Here is a 20,392-nt window from a genome sequence, read left to right on the forward strand (position 1 = left end):
GGAGAGGGGAGGTGTCCGTGGGGCACCAGGCACTCACAGTGCGTTGGCCGCGACCAGCAGGTCGTAGTTGTCGAAGAGCGGCGCCTCGGGGCCCTCGGCCAGCACCAGGTACAGCCCCTCGATGGCCAGCGTGAGCCCCAGCTTCCCGATGCTGCTGATGTGCAGGAAGACGGAGCAGGCCAGCAGGCTCAGCACGATGCTGTAGTTAAAGTACTGGGGGAGGCAGAGAGGCGTCAGGGCGCCCGGGTCCGGCCGTGCTGTAGTGGGAGCCCAGGGCGGGGGCACTCCAGGGGGCAGCCCCAGGGCCTGTGCGTCCATAACCCCAGGGTGGGAATGGTGAACGCTGGGTCTACCCCGCGGGCAGCGCCCAGGCCAGCCGCGCTCGCCCCGGCTCGTGGGGGAAACGGGACTGTCCAGAGGACACCGGAAGTCAGATCCTTTTGGCTGATGCCCAGAGCACAAGGCCAGTGGGGCCACGTCTACACTGCAAAGCAACAGGCCTAGAACCGCAGCTCCCGGCTCGGCCCCTCCCCCCCGCGGGGTCCTGGGACAGCACCACTCGTGTGTGTAGACGGAATGGGCGGGGGTCAGGCTTGAGCCGGGGCTTACACTGCAGCGTCCGCACACCCTGGGAGACCCCTCTAGGGCCCAACCTCCACCCCGGACTCCCATCCTCACCCCCGTCCACCACCCGAGGGGGCCCACTCTGTCCCCCGCCCCGGGGAGACGTCCCACCCAGGGCCCTGGCACCCTGCACTTCCCCCCAGCTGTGCCCTGCACGCCACGCCCCCGGCTCACGGGGGCTCTCACCTCGGGGAAGTTGCAGGCCGGGGCGTCCCCGTCACAAGGGGGCGCGTCCGAGCCCAGCGAGTAGTTGAGGGTGCGGAGCTGGCAGGGCCCCACGGCCTCGGGCGTGACATTGAGGGTGCGGGCGGCGCAGTCCCGCAGGGGCACGTGGCTGCAGGCGAACTGCGGAGAGTCCAGAGGGGACAATGGGGACGACACCAGGGTGGGGGAACCCCGGGACCTCTCCTCCCCTGGGAGGGGCTTGGAAGGCAGCACCCCAGAGCCAAGGGACAGGTCTCTTGGGGTGTCATCTCGGACAGTGCCTGGGGTGCCCCAGCTTGGCCACTTACCGCCCCCAGACAACGAGAAGTTGTTCATGTCCCTCCCATGGGGTCTCCCTAGCGCCCGCTCTGTACCGTGCCCCCCCCCACACTCCCAGCTACCCCTGCATCCCCTCATGAGGTTCCCCATCCCCCCAGCGCCCACTCTGTACCACACCCCCCAAAGCCCCCTAGCTTCCCCCCCCATGAGGTCCCCCATCCTCCCAGCACCCACTCTGTACCATGCCCCCCCACATCCCCAGCTTCCCCTGCATCCCCCCACGAGGTCCCCCATCCCTCACTCTGTACCACGCCCCCCTCCGGCGACCCCGCTCCCCCATGCGGGGCTGTACCATGTTGACAAAGGCAGAGATGAAGACGAGGAGGATGGTGAAGACGGCAATGAAGGTGCTGTGGGTGCGAGAGCGGACGATCTTCCGGGAGACCCGCTGCAGGGCTGCGGGGAAGAGCTGGGGTGGGGGCAAAAGAGGGCTGAGAGAGGGGTTCCGGCCTCGCACGACAGCCCCAATCAGTCTGGCCCGAGAGGAGCCACCTCCCCATGTGCCCTGCCCCCTACCAGGACAGGGCCCCGGCCCTCCTGCATGTCCTCCCCTCCCCCCACACCACCACCAGACAGCCTAGCACCCTAGGGAGCTCATTATGCTCACCTAGGTACAGGGAGCTGGCCTGCATGCTGACGGAGCAGAGAGTGCACATGCGTGTGCACACGCACACACACGCGCACTGAGGCAGGAGCAGGGGATGCCGACACGCACACGCACGGAGCCGATACTCACGCTGATGCAGGAATAGACGGCGCAGACGAAGAGGATGTTGGCCAGGATGACGAAGATGCTGATGTAGACACCGAGCATCAGTGGGGAGCTGCGGAGAGAGGGGCAGCGTGAGCCTCTGGCCCCACGGGGCGCGGGCTGCCTGGGCTCCGTACGAGCAAGAGGGGAGGGTGGAGATGCTGCAGCCAGGCCTGCTCTGGGACCACACGGGGCGGGCGGGGGGCTGCCAGCGCTGTGGGAGGGCATGGGGCTGGGGGACTGGACTTACCGTGGGAACATCACAAACTGGATAAAGCAGATGAAGCAGAAGACGAGCAGCGTGCAGGCCACGTAGCCCCCAAAGCGATCATCCACCTTCTTGGAGTACTGTGGGGAGAGGGGGCAGGGTTACTGCTGGGGGGGGGGGACGGGACACAGCCATGCTACCGGGGGGGGGGGGGCAGTTTGTTACCGCGGGGGGGGGGAGGGGCGTCTCTCTGAGCCCTCGGGGAGGCAGGCAGAGACGGGGGAGCAAGCGCAGAGGATGGGGGATGAGCGGGGGAGACTGGGGGCTGAAGGGCAGGATGGGGGGGGCGCCAGAGACACCCCACTGTGGAGCAGGATGGGGTGGAGGTGGGACAGAGGGCCCCGGTACCTTCTTCTCCAGCTCCGGCGTCTGGAAGGTCAGCAGGAATTTCTTGACGTGATCCTTGCGCAGCTGGTCGATGCTGCGGGCGTCAATGGCTCGGCCCAGGAACTCATCCACCTCGTCCTCGGGGTTCAGGGCCTCCTGCGCGCTGCGGCTGTGGGGTCACGGGGGGGGGGGTGAGCACAGCAGCCTCCCTGTCCCCCTTTGTGCCAGGAGCGCCCCCTGCTGCCCCCTCCCCCCCCCCGAGCCTGCCACCCCGCTTTTGCTGCAGCTTGCAAGGCTGTGACCCCCCACCGGGCACCTTCCATGCCCCAGCCCGGGGCCAGCCGGGCAGGCGGTTCCTGGGCCCTGCAGTGAGGGGCCCCCCCAGGGGCTGGGCGCACTTACTTGTCTTTGCTGGTGTCCTCGATGCCCTGCAGACAGAGACAGAGGGTGTCAGGGGAGATTTAGGGTGTCACCACTCCTCCCTGCGGGGTCGGGGGGGGGGCAGAAGCCTCAGGGTCCCTGCCCCCCACAGCACCAGCAGGGAGGGAGGAGCTCCTGCTCCCAGATGGGCAGGGCTGGGAAATTCCCTGCCCAGGCCCCAGCTACAGCCCCCCAGGCACTTGCACCCCCCCCCCCAAGATCCTTCTGACTGATCCCGCCCCCTTGCTCCCAAGCTAACGGTGCCACTCAGCAGAGTGCGCCACCGCCAGGCATTGTGCTGTGTACAGGCAGGGGACAGGAGGGGAAACCGAGGCAGAGACTTGCCTGAGGCGTCACAGCAGAGTGGGGCAGAGCACCAGAGTCAGGACCCAGGAGTCTGGATCTCCATCCACAAGGCCATCATAATGCCCACGGTGCAGCATCCTCTCCCCTGGGACAGCCGCATCCCCACGCCCCACCCCGGTGCCGCCTTCCCCCAGCTCCCGGTGCTGTTCCCTGGCAGGGCATGTGGGGGGGACCCTTCGCCAGCCGACTGGAGCCCTGGCGACCTACGGGGGGGGCAGCATTGCGCCCCTGAGCCTGTGCCCCACAGGAAGGGAGCTGGGCAGCACTGGGGGAGAGGGGGAGATGTGAGGCAGGAGGGATCTAGGGGCTCTGCTCCTCCCCCCTCCACAGTCCGGCTGGACCCGCAGAAGTGGCCCCGTGCGGCTCCCACACCCCATTTCCCCACCTCCAGACACCGGCCCCATGGCTTGGCCCAGAGACGGGCTCACAGCGCAGGATGTACTGGCCCACCTGCCCCACCACACTGCCCACCCAGGCACCACCGGGGCAGACACGTCCAGCCGTGCCATGGCAACGGGCACTGCACAGATGAGAGACTGTGCTATAGCAACCGGCTCCATGGCAACCAGCTCCAGGCTGACAGTGAGCCATTCCATGGCAACCGATGCTGGACTGCGCCATGCCGATGCACCGAACCAAAGCAACCAGCAGGGCAAACGCCGCAGACTGTGCCCTGGGGCCACGCCAGAGCCCAGCCATGCCCTAGCGCCCGGCGTCATGACAACCAAGGGCAGAATGGCAACCGTGCGAACAAGCCATTCCATGGCAGCCAACCACACATGCGCCATGAGGATGAACTGTCCCCCCCCCACTCCCAGCGCAGTCCCCCGGGGGGGCAGGAAGCGAGCTGGGGAAAACCAATTCCAAGTGCTGGAATGAGGGGAGAGGGGCAGGAAGGGGGGGCACATTGGCAGACAGGGGTGGGGGGAGCTCCCCTCTCCAGACAGGACTGAGTGAGCCCTGGAGGGGGCATGGAGCACCAGTGTCAGAGGGGTCAATGCATGGGGGGGCCCCACTCCCACATGCCCCCCGCCTTGGTTAGGGGAACCCCTGACATGCAGACCAACGAGACCCACCCCTCCCACAGGCCAGGCCCAGACTCCAGCTGACAGAGACCCTCTTCTTCCTTCCTTCGCCCCCGGGCAGAGAAAGACCGCCCCAGTTCCGCCCCCCCCGACTCACCATCTGCCGGAAGGCCTTGGAGTCCTTGGTGCGGGAGAAGGTGCGGTCGGGCACCCAGCGTGGCACCAGCCCCTCTGTGGAGTTGGCCCGCGCCCGCTGCAGCTTGGCCAGGATGGCCTTCTCCTCCTTCTGCTCGGGGAGAGAAGGGCGCAGGGTGAGGGGCCCCACCGAGGCACCCATTGGAGCGTCCCTCCACCCAGCACCCGCCCCTGCCCCGAGCACCTTCCCTACCCAGCACCCACTAGACTCAGCCCCATCCCCGAACGCTCACCCCAGAGAGGCGGCCCCCCGTGCCAGGGACGCATCGCCCCCACCCCCAAGCCCGGCTCCCGGACTCACGCGCTTCTGGCTGCAGCCCACGATGAGGAAGGTCTCGATGTTGTGCTCCTTGAGGTAGGCATTGCGCTCGCCCCCGTGGCCGGGCTCCACCTCGTAGTCCCCGTTCAGGTACTGCAGCGTCGCCCAAGTTATGTGGATGCGCCTGGGGGGAGGGGGGGCGGGGGGGGCAGGACGCTGAGCCCGAGAGTCATGCCCCCCCCGTTCCCTGTCTAACCCGCCGCACCCCCAGCGCGAGAGTCCCCAGGACGGGCCCCACCCTCCGGGGCAGGACAGAGCAGCTGTTTAACCCACAGCCACAGGCGGGAACTGCAAGGAGAGCGCCCCCTACTGAGACCCCTTGTGACGAACTGGGCCTGTTCTCACTGTGGTCTGTGAATGCTGACAGGGGAGTGTGACTAGGATGGTCTGCATTGCAGGATGGGATCTGCCCGAGGGCGCATACCTGAGTGTGTAACATGAGAACCCAGGAAGGGGTTGAAGGGGAGGCGACTCCTGAGCCCGGGAAACTGAACAAGGCTGTGGGAGGGGTCGCTGAAGGCAGAGTGCTGGAAGCAGGCAGGGAGAGAGGGCTGGGGGGCAGAGATGGCTCTGACCTCCCAAGGGGGGCTGGGCTGGGATGCCCGGGGACCCCAAGATGGACCTAACTGAGGGGGTCCCTGTTGTCTGTGCCTGCAAGACCTGTCTTGGACTGTATTCCTGTCATCCAAATAAACCTTCTGCCTTACTGGCTGGCTGAGAGTCATGGTGAATCGCAGGAAGCCGGGGGTGCAGGGCCCTGAGTCCCCCAATACTCCGTGACACCCCTGAAGTGCAGCCTCCTAGCGCTGCCCTGGGGCCAGCCCCCCGCCTGCCCCCTGCAGCACAGTGCCCCCCGCACCCGCTGGGGAGAGCCTCCCGCCTGCCCCCTGCAGCACAGTGCCCCCTGCACCCACTGGGGAGAGCCCCCCGCCTGCCCCCTGCACCCACTTGGGAGAGCCCTCCACTGCGCCCCCGCCTGCCCCCTGCACCTGCTGGGGAGAGCCCCCCACTGCGCCCTGCAGTACAGTGCCCCCTGCACCCGCTGGAGAGAGCCCCCCCGCCTGCCCCCTGCAGCACAGCTCCCCTGGCACCACAGAGGGGCCAGCGCTGACTGCTGGGGAGAGAGCTCCCTGCTGAGCAGGCGGTTTCCCGGGGGGCTCCCATCTAGGCACTGCCCCGGCCTGATCCTTCTTAGTCGCGAGCCCCCCCCCCCCCACTCCGCATCCTCCACTCACCCAGCTTTGCCTCCGGCTTCCATCTGATTGGCCAAGGTCACGTCGTTGGACCAGACGTCGAACTGCCACTTGCGCAGCCCCAGCACCCCGCAGTGCACGCGCCCGCTGTGGATGCCCACCCGCATGTTCACGTTCACCCCCGTCACCTCGCGCACCAGCCTGGGGGGGCACAGAGAGAGTCAGATCTGCCCACCCCCCGCAGCAGCGGGGGGCCCCAGAGCACAAGGGAGCGGGTGTGACCTGCTCGCCATGGAGAGAGCAATGGCAAGTCACGGCTGTGCCAGGCTGGCGAGACACAGATGTGTCCGGGGCAGGTGACATGAACCATCCGGCCCCTCGTGAGCAGCACGGCGGGGGGGAGGGGGGACACCTCATCCTGCCTGAGAGTGCCAGCTCTGGGCGTGACCCTGGTCTGCCACACAAGTCAGGGAGCGCTTGCGTGAGCGGAGCGAGCCCCCGGAGCACGTGGCTTGGGTGTAGCGCGTACGCACCAACGGATGGAGCAGGTGCACGGTACGTGTTGTACGTAGGGCAAGCGTGCACTGCACCAATGGCAAGTGTGCACCGTGCACTGCAGGTGCCTGTGCATCATCGGTGCGTGCCACGCACGAGGCTGGGGGCTGCGTGCAGTGCACAAGCACGTGGGTGCGACGATGTGAGCGGCTGGCCCAGGTCTTCCCCCCACAACTCACGAGATGGCTTCGATCATGTCGACCCCCATCTCCACGCAGCAGTGAGCGTGGTCTCCCCGCGCCTCGGGCAGCCCTGACACACAGTAATAGCAGTCACCGAGGATCTTGATCCGCAGACAGTGGTTCTCCTGCGAGAGGGGCAGAGGGGGGCTCATGGGGTCTGCCCAGTGACACCAGCCCACAGGCAGACCCCACCCACCAGCCTGCCCCCCCTTGCCAACCACACCCAGTCAGCCCCCCAGCCTACCCCACCGCCCATGTCCCACCAGCCCCCAGCTTGCCGCCCCCCACAACACGCTCACCGAGGCCAGCTTGTCGAAGCGCGCAAACAGCTCGTTGAGCGTCATCACCAGCTCCTGGGCCGTGCACTGGGAGGCCAGGCTGGTGAAGCCCTCGATGTCTGCAAACAGGATGCTGGAGAGGAGAGCGGGCAGAGACTCAGACACTCCCCCCGGCCTCAGCCACTCGGTCCCAAAGTGCCTGGACCTCCAACCCCCTTCCCTGTGCCTCAGACGCCCCCCAGTGCCCCGCCAGGCACCCCAATACCCACTGCCTCAGCCAAGCATCCTCCAGGGCAGGTCCCCAAGGCGGAGCTCCGCCTGCCCCACACTCCCACCCCCAGAGCCCCACAGGCCTCCCCAACCCTGCGTGTCCCTTGGGGCCCAGCTGCTCTAGCTGCCGCCAGCGGGTCCCTGTCGCAGGGGCCCAGGCCGGGCCCCAGTTACCCAGGGCGATTCTCGCGGGTGCAGAGGAGCCCCCCCAGACAGGGCCCCCCAATAGTGCCTGGGGGGCCCCACCAACAGTGCCTGGGGGGCCCATGCACCCAGCTCCCCACCCCCACACCTGACGTTGTCGTGCTTCTGGATGTAGATCTTGTGGAACATCATGTCCTCCTTCTTGGTGTTGATGTCCTCCTTCATCTCCATGGCAACGTGCTGGGGCAGCACCGACAGCAGGAGGCGCTCCTGCACCCAAACCACACCCTCCGTCACCGACACCCGCAAACCACGCCCCCCTAAACCACACCCCTCTGTGCCCCCCCAACCAGCCCCATCACCAACACCCCCAAACCAGCCCTGTCACCCCCTAAACCACACCCCCTGTGCCCCCTAAACAACACCCCCTGTGCCCCCCCCAACCAGACCCATCACTGACACCCCCAAACCAGCCCTGTCACCCACAAACTGGACCCCTCTGTGCCCCCAAACCACACCCCCTCCATACCCCCCAAACCAGACTCCTCCGTGCCCCCAAACCAGCCCCATCACCCCCAAACCAGACCTCCATGCCCCCCAAACCACACCTTCTGTGCCCCCCAAACCACACCCATCACTGATACCCCCCAAAATGACACGCCTGTCACTGACACCCACAAGTGAACCTGTCACCCCACCCCCAAACCACAGACCCCTTCAGTGGCCGCGGAGCAGAGTGGGACCACGCCTGGCGTGTCTGACGTACGGCCCCCCGTGAATGAACCCCACACCTCGTGATCCATTATCAGCCTCTTCCCTCGACTCCCAACCAAACCCCAGTCGGCCCCCGTTATTGACCCCCCCAGCACAGTGTGGGGGGGGCGGGGCTGCTGCACTGACCCAGTCCCTGCCCCACCCCACTCACCTGCTGCCGGTTCTCCCGCTGCAGGTGCAGCCGGGCCTGGATGTAGCCACGGGTCTCCTGGAAGGCCTGGCGCTGAGACACCTCGGCCGGGTAGTGGGTGCAGATCCCGATGATGTTGGTGCAGAGGAAGATCAGGACGTTGGCGCTGAGCTGGGGTCGAGAGGGAGAGGGGTGGGTCAGTCCCAACACCCCAACCCAGACAGCCACCCCTCCCCACCCCAGCCCCTGCAAACACATGGCCCCGCGAACAGGACACTGCGCCCCCAACCCACCCATCAGCCGTGGGGGGGCGGGCTGGCATGGAGAGGGGGCAGGTTCAGGGGTGATCCCCAAAGATCTGGGGCTGGAGCAGTGGGGCTCAGCACCCCTTAGCGAGGCAAGATGGGGGCGGGGGCTTCCTTACATCCCCATATTCTGAGCATCAGGGCGAGCACCTCCCACCTTCCCTTTGCTGTGAGCTTCCTTGCAGCAGTGCCCTGTCCTAGAGGCCGGTCTCTGCTGCCCTCTCCCACCCCCTGCGACAGGTGCTCGCCCCCCCAACGAGACACGTCTCTCTGCCCCCCTGCAAGGCGGGGCACAGCCCAGTCCAGCAGAGCTCCACTCCCTTTGGGCTAGGGGAAGCAGAGCTGGGGGTTGGCTGGCTGCACCCCACAATCCCCACAGGGCTGCTGGGTGCCGGCCGGCTGGAGCTGGTGCATCCCCAGGACACACGGGGCTGGGGTCAGTGGTGGGATCTACAGGACCCCCATCCCCCACCCTTCTCTGCCCTGCAGACACCCCCATCCTGTCGCCTGGCCTGAGCCCCCGCACTATTCCCAGCAGGGACAGGGCATTGGGGGCAGGGAGCTCTGAGCGAGGGCTTGCCAGGCCGCTTCGGAAGCGGGAGGAAGCTGTCGGGGAGGGGGGGACGGGGGGGGAGCGGAGATGGATTTAGCAGGAGCTGCACGTTTGCCATGGTTCTCCCAGCCCCCTCCCCCCAGGGCCCCCAGCCAGGTCTATTTATAGCCGGGCGGTGCAGGGTCAGCGCTATCGCATCCCGTCCAGATGAGCACAGCAACTTGTGCGCCAGGCCCAGCCCGGCCACGGACCGCGGCAAGGGGGGGCACCCTCAGCTCAGGGCCTGATGGGTCTAGACCACAGAACACCCCCCACCTCACACTCCGACAGCCCCCGCTCGGAGCAGCAGGACTCCGGCTCCCCCCAGTGCTGTCCCCGCCCACCGGCCAGCAGCACTTTGCTTTCGAACCCGTTGATTGGCTACATGCAGGGAATTGGGGGGGGGGGGAAATGTAACTTTCACCCCCTTCCCCATGAACAGTTCTGGGGTTTGGGCCCCAGTCCTGGAGGGGGTCTGACCCAGCCCAAAATGGGATTTTTACCAAGGTAAAAGGATTGAGGCATTGCCTAGTACATTGGAATTTGTATCCTGCAGGGCCCCCCCCCCCATACATCGACAGAACCCCCCACGGTGGCTGCACGGGGCACCCGGACACAGCCCCACCCTCCACCGGGCACTCAAATCACTGTCCTGCCAGGTTCCCAGAGCGAGATGGGGGGGGGCAGCCCCCAGGGCCACCGGGCAGCTGGTCAATAGGGCCTGGGAACGCAGCTCCCTGCAGATCAGCCAAAAATAACTGCCTTGCACGGGGCCTCCCAAGAGCCGGCCAGTGAACCCCCCCACCACCCCGCCCCCATGTCCCTGGGACATTGGCTTCCCCAGGGCACACTGCCCCCGACGCCCCGCAACACACACAACAGGACCGGCCCAGTCAGATGGGTTTTCAGACGGGCTGTCCCTGGGGGCTGCCTGGTGCCCCCCCCACCCCCTCTGGCAGGGGCAGGTGAGGAGAACCGGCCCCCCCTTCCGAGGATGCCCCGAGAGGTTGAGCTGAGCCCGGCCTGCGGAGGGGTAACAGGGCTGGAGCGGGGAGGGAACCATATATTGGGGGGGGGGGGTGATCCAAGGCCAGCACTAGGCTCCCCCCAGACACCAGAGCGACAGAGCCAGGTTGGGGGTAAACCAGGCCAGGGGACAGGGAAAACACTATGTGAGCTGGCATGTCACCCAGAACAGAACCCTGCCATCCCAACACCGCCCCCCCAATACCTCCCCAATGCTGCATCCCCTGCAGCGTGACCCCCTCCGAGAACCGTGCACACTTACCTCTCCCCAGTGCTCTGTCCCCCTCACACACTCACCCTGCTGGCACACTACCCCCAGGACCCCTTACCCACCCACTGCCCCACGCCCACCATTCCTTCCAAGGGGAGTTCCTATTTACCGCCGTGCCCTGCATGAAGTGGGCACGTTAAAGCCACCCCCGCCCCCTCAGCCAATTCAGGGCCCTCCGTCTCTCACGCCCCCCAGCTGCAGCTGCCACGCCCCACCCCAGCCCTGGCCGCATCGCAGGAGTGGCTGGTTCAGACCTGGACGGGTAGAAAGGGGGACGGGGAAAAGCCAGGAAGGAGATGTGAGAGGGGCTCCAGAGGGCCATGGGATCCTCTCTGTGAGCTGGCTGGGGGGGAGGGCGCAGCTCCAGGACACCACAACGCCTGGCCATGCCCAGGCCCCCCGAGCTCTGCAGAGACATCGGCTTGCTACTCCCCTCCCGCGGGATCAGCAGCACCAGCCCCTCCTGGGGAGACCGAGGGGCTATCTCCAGGGGGGTGGCCGCAGACTGGAGCTACCATTTCCAAAGGGCTCGGCGCCTCCATTCAAAATCTTTAAAGGGTCCGCAAATGAGAAGAGGGTAAACCCTCCAGCCCTACACTGCAAAAGACAAGAAAACCCACGGCCCGAGCCTGAGCCGGGAGGGTCTGGAGCCCGGCCTCCACCCCTAGCGGGAACATCTACCCTGCTAGGGTTAGCCCCCCAGCACGAGGTGTGGACAACCCTGAAGCACAGAGCGGGGAAGGGAGTCAGGCCAGGCCACTCAGTAGCGCGGAGAACAGAACCCAGGAGTCCGGGTCCCACAGAGGGCCAGGAGAAGACAGCTGGAGCCCTCTTCACCATGCTTCTGCCCCCCACAAGGGGCCCCGATTTCCTGCCTCGGGGACCCAGCCTTGGCAAGGGCAGCCGCTCACACCCCCCAGCTGAGCCGTGGGGCTTGGCTGCCCCTACCCCTAGCCCAGGGCCCTTCTTCCACCCCCACGCGACCAGGCCTGAGGGATGCATGCGCCATGGCTGGAAAACCGGGGGGGGGGGTCAGCACGAGAGGAGAGACCTGCCAAGGGTGTTTGCCTTGCCCCCACAGCCGCCTCCACCCCCTACCCTGCACCCACAGCAGCAGCGCCAAGGCACGGCCAAGGGAGTCACCAGATTGGGGGCAGGGCAGCACCAGGAGGGCAAGGAGAGTGCCCACGCCCCCTCCCCCCGGATGCTTATGGTGCACAAGCAGCGCCATGACCCTATGCACACGAGGCGCTTGAGCGAGGGGCCCTCCCCTTTGCACACACCCATGCGGGCACGAGCCATGTCATGGGCCATCCACACGTTCAACCCCACAGCGACAGGCCGGGGCTGCCCCTGCTACTGCCCGCCCGCCATGATCTCCTCCCCCCCTCCCCCCCGGGGCAGCTCCAGGCATCCCCAGGCCTCCAGACAGGGGAGGGTCTCTGCACATGGGAGCTGCCTGAGGGATTATGGGTAGCGGGGGGAGCAGCCAGTTTTGGGGATAGAGGCAGCACCAGGGCAACGCCCCAGTTCAAATCACCCTGTCTGGGCAGACGGTGTCACAGGACCCTGGCATCTGGTGAAAGCAGCCCCCACCCCCAATGCCCAGACAACAGGGGCTTGGAGTCCCGACCCCCCAGTGAGTCCAGGACAGGGGTCCGCAGCCCCCTCCACAGCCTCTCACATGTACCACGAGTGGGTCCTGTGCCCCTCTCTCCCAGCCCCCCAGAGCTTGTGATGGGGACCCTGCCCTGAGAGCTGGCTGGCTCCCAGTCACCGTCAGACCTACACACAGGCATGGTCCACCCCACCCCTCCCCGGTGCCCCCCCCCGGGGCCCCCAGTGCCCCACGGAGGACAAGGCCCTGGCAGACCTGTATCCCGACCCTCACAGCCTGCTGGGGACACCGGCTGGCATCTCCCCCATGGGCCGGGCACTCAGCGAGAGGGAGACCCTGCCGCCAGGCACCCCACATCTCGTCTACACACACCCCATCCACGGCCCCACGCAGCCACGGGACCCCTCGTCAGCCTGCCCCCAGCCAGCCACCAGGCCAGAGGGGACACCCAGCGTGGTGCTTCATGTATTGATCTGACTGTTCCTCCTTCATGTCGCCCCTCACCCCTGCATCTGACCCTCACCCCCCCGCCACTTTTATCATGCATTGTCCCCCCGTTAGTTGTGTTCTGGACTCTGTGGCCCCCCCTGGCTCGGGGGGGGGGGGGGGGCCCCCCCCCCCCCCCCCCCCGGGACTGAAACTCACCCTCACCCCAACATCCTGTCCCCTCTGCCCTCGAGGGCCTCATGCCCCACTCCCATCCTCCCACAGACAGTCTCCTCCCAGCCCCCACAATAGAAGGCTTTGTCCAGCATGCACCCCCCGCCCTCCCAAGAAAACCCCCGGCCCACAATAGAAGGCTTTGTGTACCTCCCCCCACCCCCAGAGATGAGACACAAGGGATGGTCCGATTCAGCCCCCGCCCCAGGGGAAGGGGGCAGCAGGAGGTGGAGCTCAAGGGTGGCAAAGGGGGACAGGCATTGGTGCTTAAGTGTGTGTGTGGGGGGGGCAGGAGGCGGCATTTGACTGCAAGGAATTAAACTGAAATATAGAATTAAAATTTACACATAAAAGATTTTCAAAATGCTACGGCCTGTGAAACTCCCCACCACATGATGTGAGCAGCATCGAGAGGACAATTCACCAACTCAGCTGGGCAGGGCAGCCTCAAGGACCACGTGCCCTGGGGCCACACCGAACCCCCCCGACAGATTCCTTGTCCCCAACACCCCCGGGAGGGGTGCTGAGGGGAGAAACTTCCCTGGGGATTACAAATGAGGGGAAGGGGCACGTTCAGACTGTGGTTGGGGACAGGGCGGCCCCCCAGCTCCCCCACACAGAGGACAGACAGGGCCCCCCCCCACGCTCTGCTGCCCACTGAGAAGGTGACATGGAGCGTAGGGAGATGGGGTCTAAGTGGAGCATGGGGGGGCAGGGGGACAACCCCATTCCAGGGGCCCCCTGGGGGGCCATGCCAGCCACACTGAGGGTCCCATCCTTCCCAAGGGGGTGCTATGGGGCAATGGAACAGGGCCCTGGGGGTCCAGAGGGGCTGGGGGAGGAGGGGTCCTGGCTGCGTCTCCTCAGCTCTGGCCACAGGCCCCCTCCGGGCCCCATATTTACATGACCCCCGCACGGTCCCTCCCCTCACCCCCGGCGGGGGCGCTGCATCACTCGCTAGAAACATGTGGTTCTAATCAGGAGCTGCTTCCCCCCCCCCACCCCAGCGCCGTGCTGCCATGGAAACCACCTGCCGAATGGGAGCGTGGGAGCCGCATCCCCCCCAGAGAGCAGGGGCCCAGCCCTCAGGGAGGGGGCACTGCAGCACTCACCCCCAGCCCCCCAGGATCAGACCCCCCCACCCCTTTGGCAGCCCCTGGGTGGGTGGTGGCATGGCCAGATCCTCCCTCCCCCCCACACACCCCTGGCTGCTAGCCCCAGGCCCTGACTCCCACGGCTCCCCTCCCCCTCCCCCCGGGGGGGTCCATGCACGGGGGGGGCCTGGCAGCAAGGAGAGCTGCCCTCGCCCCCTCCCCCACGCCTCAGCCCAGCCCCACAGGGGCCTTGTAGGGAGACACGGGGGGGGCAGCCTGCCCGGGAGGGGTTGGTGGGGGCCGGGCACCAGGCCCCCAGTCAGAGGGGAGCGGGGCTGGACTCACACCAGCACCACTGGGGAGAGAAGCCAGTGCTGGACCCCGCCGGCCCCCCCAGAGCCGGAGCACAGAGAGGCAGGCGGGAAGCAGGGCCCTTCTGGGTTCATCATTCCCCCAAGACAAACACCCCTTCCCCACCCAGCCCCACGCCTAGCTGCCCATTGTCCTGTATCCAGCTGACCCGGATGCAGGCCTGGTTCAGGGGCCAGGCCAGTCCCACGAGTGTCGGGACGTTCCCCCCACCACATACACACAAACCCACTGCTGGGCACACCCTCAGACCACACGTGGGGGGCAGCTGCCCCCCAACCCCACACATTCCCTCCTTGAACCCAGCAGGGCAACACCCCGCAGCCCCCCAAAGGAAGCCCTGCCTCCCACTGTCCACCCCCAGAGCCAGCCCCCGCCCCCATACCTGCTTCCAGAGGAAGGGGTCGCTGGCGTTGAGGTGCCAGGTGATGAGCAGGTGCAGGGCGGAGAGCAGGGCGCCCGCCCCCACGGCGGCCCGCATGCGGACGGGCAACAGGGTGTAGGTGATGTAGATGAAGAAGACGCTCCACCAGACGCCCTCGGAGGCGCTGCGCGGCGAGGCCATGAGGGTGCCCAGGGCCTGCACCCCGCCCAGCGCGGCCAGCACCAGGTAGCTCACCACCCACATGGAGTCCTGGGGGAAGGCACTACGGCTGCACAGTACCATGAGTGCCAGGAAGAGGGCGGTGGCCACGGCCAGCGCGGCAGCGTAGGGCACCCGGGGGGTGCCGGGCACGCAGTGGAAGAGCAGCATCACGCCGCACACCAGCACCAGCACCCCCATCAGCACCGTCAGGCTGCTCTGGTTCATCTGGAAGAAGTAGCGCTGGTAGAGCCGCTCCAGCTTGGCCGACTGGAAGCGCTTGGAGCGGAAAACCTGCAGGAGGCGCTGCCAGCACTCACCCGCCGACAGCCGCTCCCCGGGCCTGGCCACCCCCTCTGCCACCGCCACCACCTTCGGCCCCTTGGCCTCGCCGTCCTCAAAGCCCAAGTCCACCGACTTCAGCCCCAGGTCGCCAGCGCCCCCAGCCAGGCCCTTCTTGCTGTAGTGGTCCTCCTGCCAGGAGCAGGTCAGGCCCAGGCCGGCCCGCGGGTGGGTGCCCCGCTCCAGCTCGGGGTCCTGCAGGCAGCTCATGTACCGCGGGCTGCAGAGCGAGGAGCGCGGGCGCTGCCCCTTCTTCCCGTTGCGCTCCCCCCATGCCGTCTTCCGCTCGTCCACCTTGGGCACCAGGATGCCGCTAAACCACGACATGCTGCGGGCACCAAGGAGAGGGGGGCATTAGCACCCAGGGGCCGGAGCACGTGGGGGGGGACATCAGTGCCAAGGGGACACCCGGGGGTACCGGTGCCCAGGGGCATGGAACGGCCAGGAGGCAGGGGTGGGGGGGCATCACTGCTGAGGGGGCACAGGAGGTGCCAGCACTGAGCATATGGCAGAGGTGGGCACCCAGGGGTTGGGGGGGACAAGCAGGAGGCAGGGGGGTATCAATATGAGGCTGCAGTACGGGGCGCCCGGCCGGTGGGGGGTGTTGCTTGGAGACTCCAGCCCGAGGGTCCACAAGGGGGACAAGCTGCATGTGGGGGGTGCCGTGAGACCCCCAGGAAGACCCTTGGCTGGCACGGGGGGTGTGTGTGTCTGTACATGCCCTGCTTCCTCCCATCCCCAATTCCAACTCACAGTCTGGGGACAGGATCCCCCCAAATTAATCTCCCAGGATAACTCACCTGGGTGGCTGCTCTGTGCCAGGAGCACTGAGCTGGCACGGGACGAGCCGGCATTTAACCCAACAAGTCGGCAGGAGGGCAGTGCCCTGGCTCCACCTCACGTCCAGCTGGGCATGGGGCGGGCACGGGGCAGGCTGGGCCAGGCACCTGAAAGCAGAGGAGGTGGGAGAGGGTATCAGGTAAGCTCAGTATCCCAGCCACTCCCCGTGTGCCAACCTCACCCCCCTGGAACAAACAGCCACCAGCAGAGACAGATAGACATGGCCCCACCATCGCCCAGGCCACCTATCCCCGACTGTCCAGCCCCTGGCCAGACACCCAGCCCAGGGCTGGGACATAGCCCAGCGATCCCCACAGCTCAGCGCCGGGGGGTCCCAAGGCAGCCAAGGGGATGCAACACACACACACACACACACTGCAGCAGCATCAGTCACACGTAGGATAGCTGTTCACTCTCCCCTCTGAACTCCTGTGCGGGTGTTGAACGGCCCCTGTGCCCCAGCCCAGAGGCAGCTGCATCTCAGCACTGGGCAAGGGGCCCTTGTGGGTAACTCCCTGGAATCCTTCCTCCCACTCCAGGACTTCACCGTGGGGGAGAGATCAGGCGGCGTGAGATCTGGCTCCAGCCCCACAGAGGATCCTGCTCAGAGTTTGACCATGTCAGGGCTGCCCCAGTGTTTTAAACTGACCATGCACCCCAGCCCTGGGCTCCCCACTCCCAGCCCCGCCGGTGCCCCCCAGTCCTGACCCGCAGCCCCCTGCTAGCCCAGCCCCGACCCTGACCCGCAGCCCCCGGCAATCCCAGCCCTGGGCTCCCCACTCCCAGCCCCGCTGGTGCCCCCCAGTCCTGACCCACAGCCCCCTGCTAGCCCAGCCCCGGCCCTGACCCACAGCCCCCGGCAATCCCAGCCCTGGGCTCCCCACTCCCAGCCCCACTGATGTCCCTCACTCCTGACCCGCAGCCCCCTGCTAGCCCAGCCCTGAACTTCTGCTCACGATTCCCAGGGCTGTTAGGGACTTGCCCTCCATGTGACAGAGCCACCAGAGCCCTTTATTGTGGCCCCAGGGCCCCTCCCCCAGCCCAGCCTGAGTAATTCAATATGCAACAAAACTCGAATAATCTTCTGCTTTCAAACTCTATTTGTCTTGAATGGCGGCCAAGCCCGCGCTCCGTTTAGATCCAGCCTCTTCGGAGAGTTATTCCGTCTCCTCCTACACGGCCCTTATCTACATCCCGGGAGCCAGCACCAGCGCCATGACATCACTCCCCGTTCCCGCAGCCGGGGACACGGCACAACCCTCCCCAGGGAAAGGCTCCCTGCCCCCCAAACCCTCTTCCAGCCAGGGACCTCGGAGCATCTGGCAGAGCTCCTTCACCCACCACCAAGATGCAGCCACCTCTGGGCTGAGAAGTGGCAGCTGATTAACAGCCCTACAACACCTCAGGACAGGAAGTGGGCGACAACCCACAGGGGGATTTTAGGAAAGCAGAGTAGCTTGGCGCTGGAGTCTGGCCAGGCCACTGGGGGTTAGAACCCCGACTCCCAGGCAGGATCCGCCGGTGGCCACTCGCAGTCAGGTCAGGACCTTGGTTCTCTGCCCCAGCCCACAGTCACCACCTTCCTCAGCGCAGGGCCCGGCAGCACGGGGGTCCGCGTCGCCCGCTGAGCCACCTGCGGCGCCGCAGGGGTCCCCAGGGGCAGGGGTCCCCCAGCCTGCACCCCTTAGCCCAGGACAGCTGGAGATGAAGGGCAGAACTGAAACCAGCCCTGCTGGGAGGTGTGAGGGGCGGTGCTGGGGTGTCCCGATGCTATTCGGGGTGTCTGTCTTATACAGGCACCTATGACACCCCCCGTCACCCCAACCCCGCCACACAAACAGGCCGGCCCAGCCGGGCTCCTCTCCACAGGCCCCGGGGCCACCAGCCCCATGGCGGGGGGAGCGGCCCGTTTCCCCCCAGATTAACCCCGGGGCCCGGCTGCAGGGCTCCTGCGAGCTTCCCGGGGGCGCGGATACCCCCGTCCCGCCGGCGGTCCCGGGAGAGTCTCTCCAGCCCAGCCCGCTCTGCAGGTGTCCCCCGCCGGGCTGCACCGCCCGGCCCCACCCGCGGGGTCCCCCCCGCCCCGGGCTCCGCGCCAGGGCCCCACCAGCGCCCCCCTCTCCCGACAGCGCGGCCCGCGCCCCCGCCCTGCGGCGCCCGGCCCCGGGGAGCCCCTCGCCCGGCCCCGGCCCAAGGCACCGGCCCCCCGCCGCTCACCTCCCGTCCTGCGCCGCCGCCTGTCCCCGGCCGATCCCGGCCCCGCGGGCTGCTCCCGGCCCCGGCTAGTCGCTGGCCGAGCCTCGCTCCATGGCGCTGCTGGGCTGGGCTGGGCCGGGCCGGCCGAGCCCTCCCGTCGCTGTCCGGGGTAAACGCCCTCTAGCCCGGATCCACAAGCTCGCTGCGCCCCGCTCCGCTCCGCTCCCGGCGCTCGGTGCGCTCCGCGCGGGGCTCGCCAGCCAGGCGGCCTTAAAGGCGCAGGGGCCCTTTCGCCTCCCCCCCCCCGGCGCGATGGGATGCGGGGGCCGCGGAATATTTCACTGGGGGGAGGCGCGCACACACACACACACACAGCCAGCAACACACACGTGTACACACAGCCAGCAACACACACGTGTACACACACAGTCAGCAACACACACATATACACACACACACCGAGGCAGCAACACACGCGTACACACAGCCAGCAACACACACACATATATACACACACATATACACACATACACACCGAGCCAGCAACACCCGTGTACACACACACACAGAGCCCACACCGTGTGCACCAACAAACACACGGAGGAGCTGAGATGCCAAAGGCAAGATCAGCTCTCCCAGTTTGCACTGGAGCCAGGACTGGTGTGTGCTGGTGCCCAAAGCACCTGCTGCCCTGCGGGGTCCTTGGGGCGCCGTGTTAGATGCATAACCCCCATGCCCCCAACCCAGAGCCCTCTGGTATATCTATTAATGGGAGAACCCCAATAACCCCCCATGCCAACAACCCGGCAGACCCTTGTCATATACATTGTCAGCATCCAACCCACCGATGGGCCCCCTGCCCCAAACAGGGGAGCCCTAGGACACTCCCCGTTCCCCAGTGAACGCACCCCTGGAATATCCATGGAGCAAGGGCTCACCTTGTTCCCCTGGCCTGGGGTCTGCCTTTGGGGAATGCCAGGGGGAGGGTGCCCTGGTTCTGGGGCAGTGCCCACTCCCTGTCCTGGCTCCCCAGTGTGGCGCTGTTATTTATTAACTGGGTCCTAGGCATGCAGGTCAGAGGGAAACCGACCCAGTTCTGCTCCCCTGCACCGCTCCGGATCTGCCCCGGCATTAATGAGGCCTGCACGCAGCATCCTGGCTCTAGCGCCTGAATCCAGCCCAGATCCTCGGGGGAGACAGGCTTAATGATTAATTACCGACGAATTCCGGCAGCTCCTGGGTGCCAGGAGGTCTCCGCCGTGCTGTGCCGTGCCGCTCTGGAGGTTGGCACCACTTTCTAGGGCACAGCCCATCTCAGTGCCTCGCCATCCCCCGCCCTGCAGATTGGCTTTGCCACAGATAATGCTCTGAAAATCTTCTTACACGCACTTCTTCCAGCTGCCAGGCTGCTCCGGGAGCGATTCCCCGGAGCCAGGGCCTTTGGGCTCACATGGGCGGCGTTATTTATTTATTTATGTCTTTCTTTCCCTTCCTTCCTAAACTCCCATTGCATCAGATTCTGGTGCATGGGATCTGGGCAGGGGAATCACGTGGGTGACATTAACCCTTTCAGGACCCCGACGGGAAAATGAAAAACCAATGGGCTTCCCCACGAGACAACAGGGAACAGAACCCAGGAGTCCGGGCTCCATGGCCTATGTTCTAACCCACTAGACCCCCTACCCTGCCAGGCTTGGAATTCTGTGCCTGTGCCCTGCCACCATTAACAATCCTGTGGCACCTTTTCCAAAGGAGACATGCTTGGCCGGGTGTCCTGGGCAAACACAGCACCCTTCGTTCCAGTTACCCCCGGAATGCTCTCCCACTCCCTGATGGAAGCTGTTGCTGGGTGCTGTTAAAAGCTGCTGTGGCCCTGCCTAGAAGAGGCTGCATTTCAACTGCAGGCGAGGCAATTCCTGCACATAGTTCAGCTATCAGCTCCTTACCTTTGTAAAGCTCTCTGGGATTAATTATTACAATGGTATTTTCATTGCCAGGTTCCAGAGCAGTGATAAGCTAACACATCTCCAAGAACCCAACACTTATTAACTAAGCTTCCCCCGCACCAGGAGGTGGATACAACCATTCCCATTGTAGAGGGGGAAACTGAGGCAGGCGACGGTGCCGTGACT

At 66.2% G+C, this 20,392-nt stretch overlaps 1 protein-coding gene across 1 annotated transcript in view; it reads right to left on the reverse strand.

Annotated features, from left to right (window-relative positions):
• The window catches only part of ADCY6 (adenylate cyclase 6), a 25,045-nt gene extending 5,592 nt beyond the window's left edge, over positions 1 to 19,453 (reverse strand). Inside the window, exons 1-17 of the mRNA XM_034793215.1 lie at positions 19,199 to 19,453; positions 16,025 to 16,171; positions 14,685 to 15,552; positions 8,386 to 8,535; positions 7,609 to 7,730; positions 7,068 to 7,179; positions 6,766 to 6,893; positions 6,074 to 6,232; positions 4,821 to 4,962; positions 4,482 to 4,610; positions 2,916 to 2,941; positions 2,535 to 2,682; positions 2,169 to 2,266; positions 1,904 to 1,991; positions 1,460 to 1,576; positions 811 to 969; positions 38 to 213 (exon numbers count right to left, since the gene is read on the reverse strand). Coding sequence (XP_034649106.1) covers positions 38 to 213; positions 811 to 969; positions 1,460 to 1,576; positions 1,904 to 1,991; positions 2,169 to 2,266; positions 2,535 to 2,682; positions 2,916 to 2,941; positions 4,482 to 4,610; positions 4,821 to 4,962; positions 6,074 to 6,232; positions 6,766 to 6,893; positions 7,068 to 7,179; positions 7,609 to 7,730; positions 8,386 to 8,535; positions 14,685 to 15,552; positions 16,025 to 16,171; positions 19,199 to 19,392 — 2,963 coding nt within the window. The 5' untranslated portion in view covers positions 19,393 to 19,453. The remainder of the gene's footprint in view (positions 1 to 37; positions 214 to 810; positions 970 to 1,459; positions 1,577 to 1,903; positions 1,992 to 2,168; positions 2,267 to 2,534; positions 2,683 to 2,915; positions 2,942 to 4,481; positions 4,611 to 4,820; positions 4,963 to 6,073; positions 6,233 to 6,765; positions 6,894 to 7,067; positions 7,180 to 7,608; positions 7,731 to 8,385; positions 8,536 to 14,684; positions 15,553 to 16,024; positions 16,172 to 19,198) is intronic.
• Between the last annotated feature and the right edge of the window lie 939 nt (positions 19,454 to 20,392).

This window comes from Trachemys scripta, chromosome 16 (assembly GCF_013100865.1).
Source record: "Trachemys scripta elegans isolate TJP31775 chromosome 16, CAS_Tse_1.0, whole genome shotgun sequence".
NCBI classification, from domain to species: Eukaryota; Metazoa; Chordata; order Testudines; family Emydidae; genus Trachemys; species Trachemys scripta.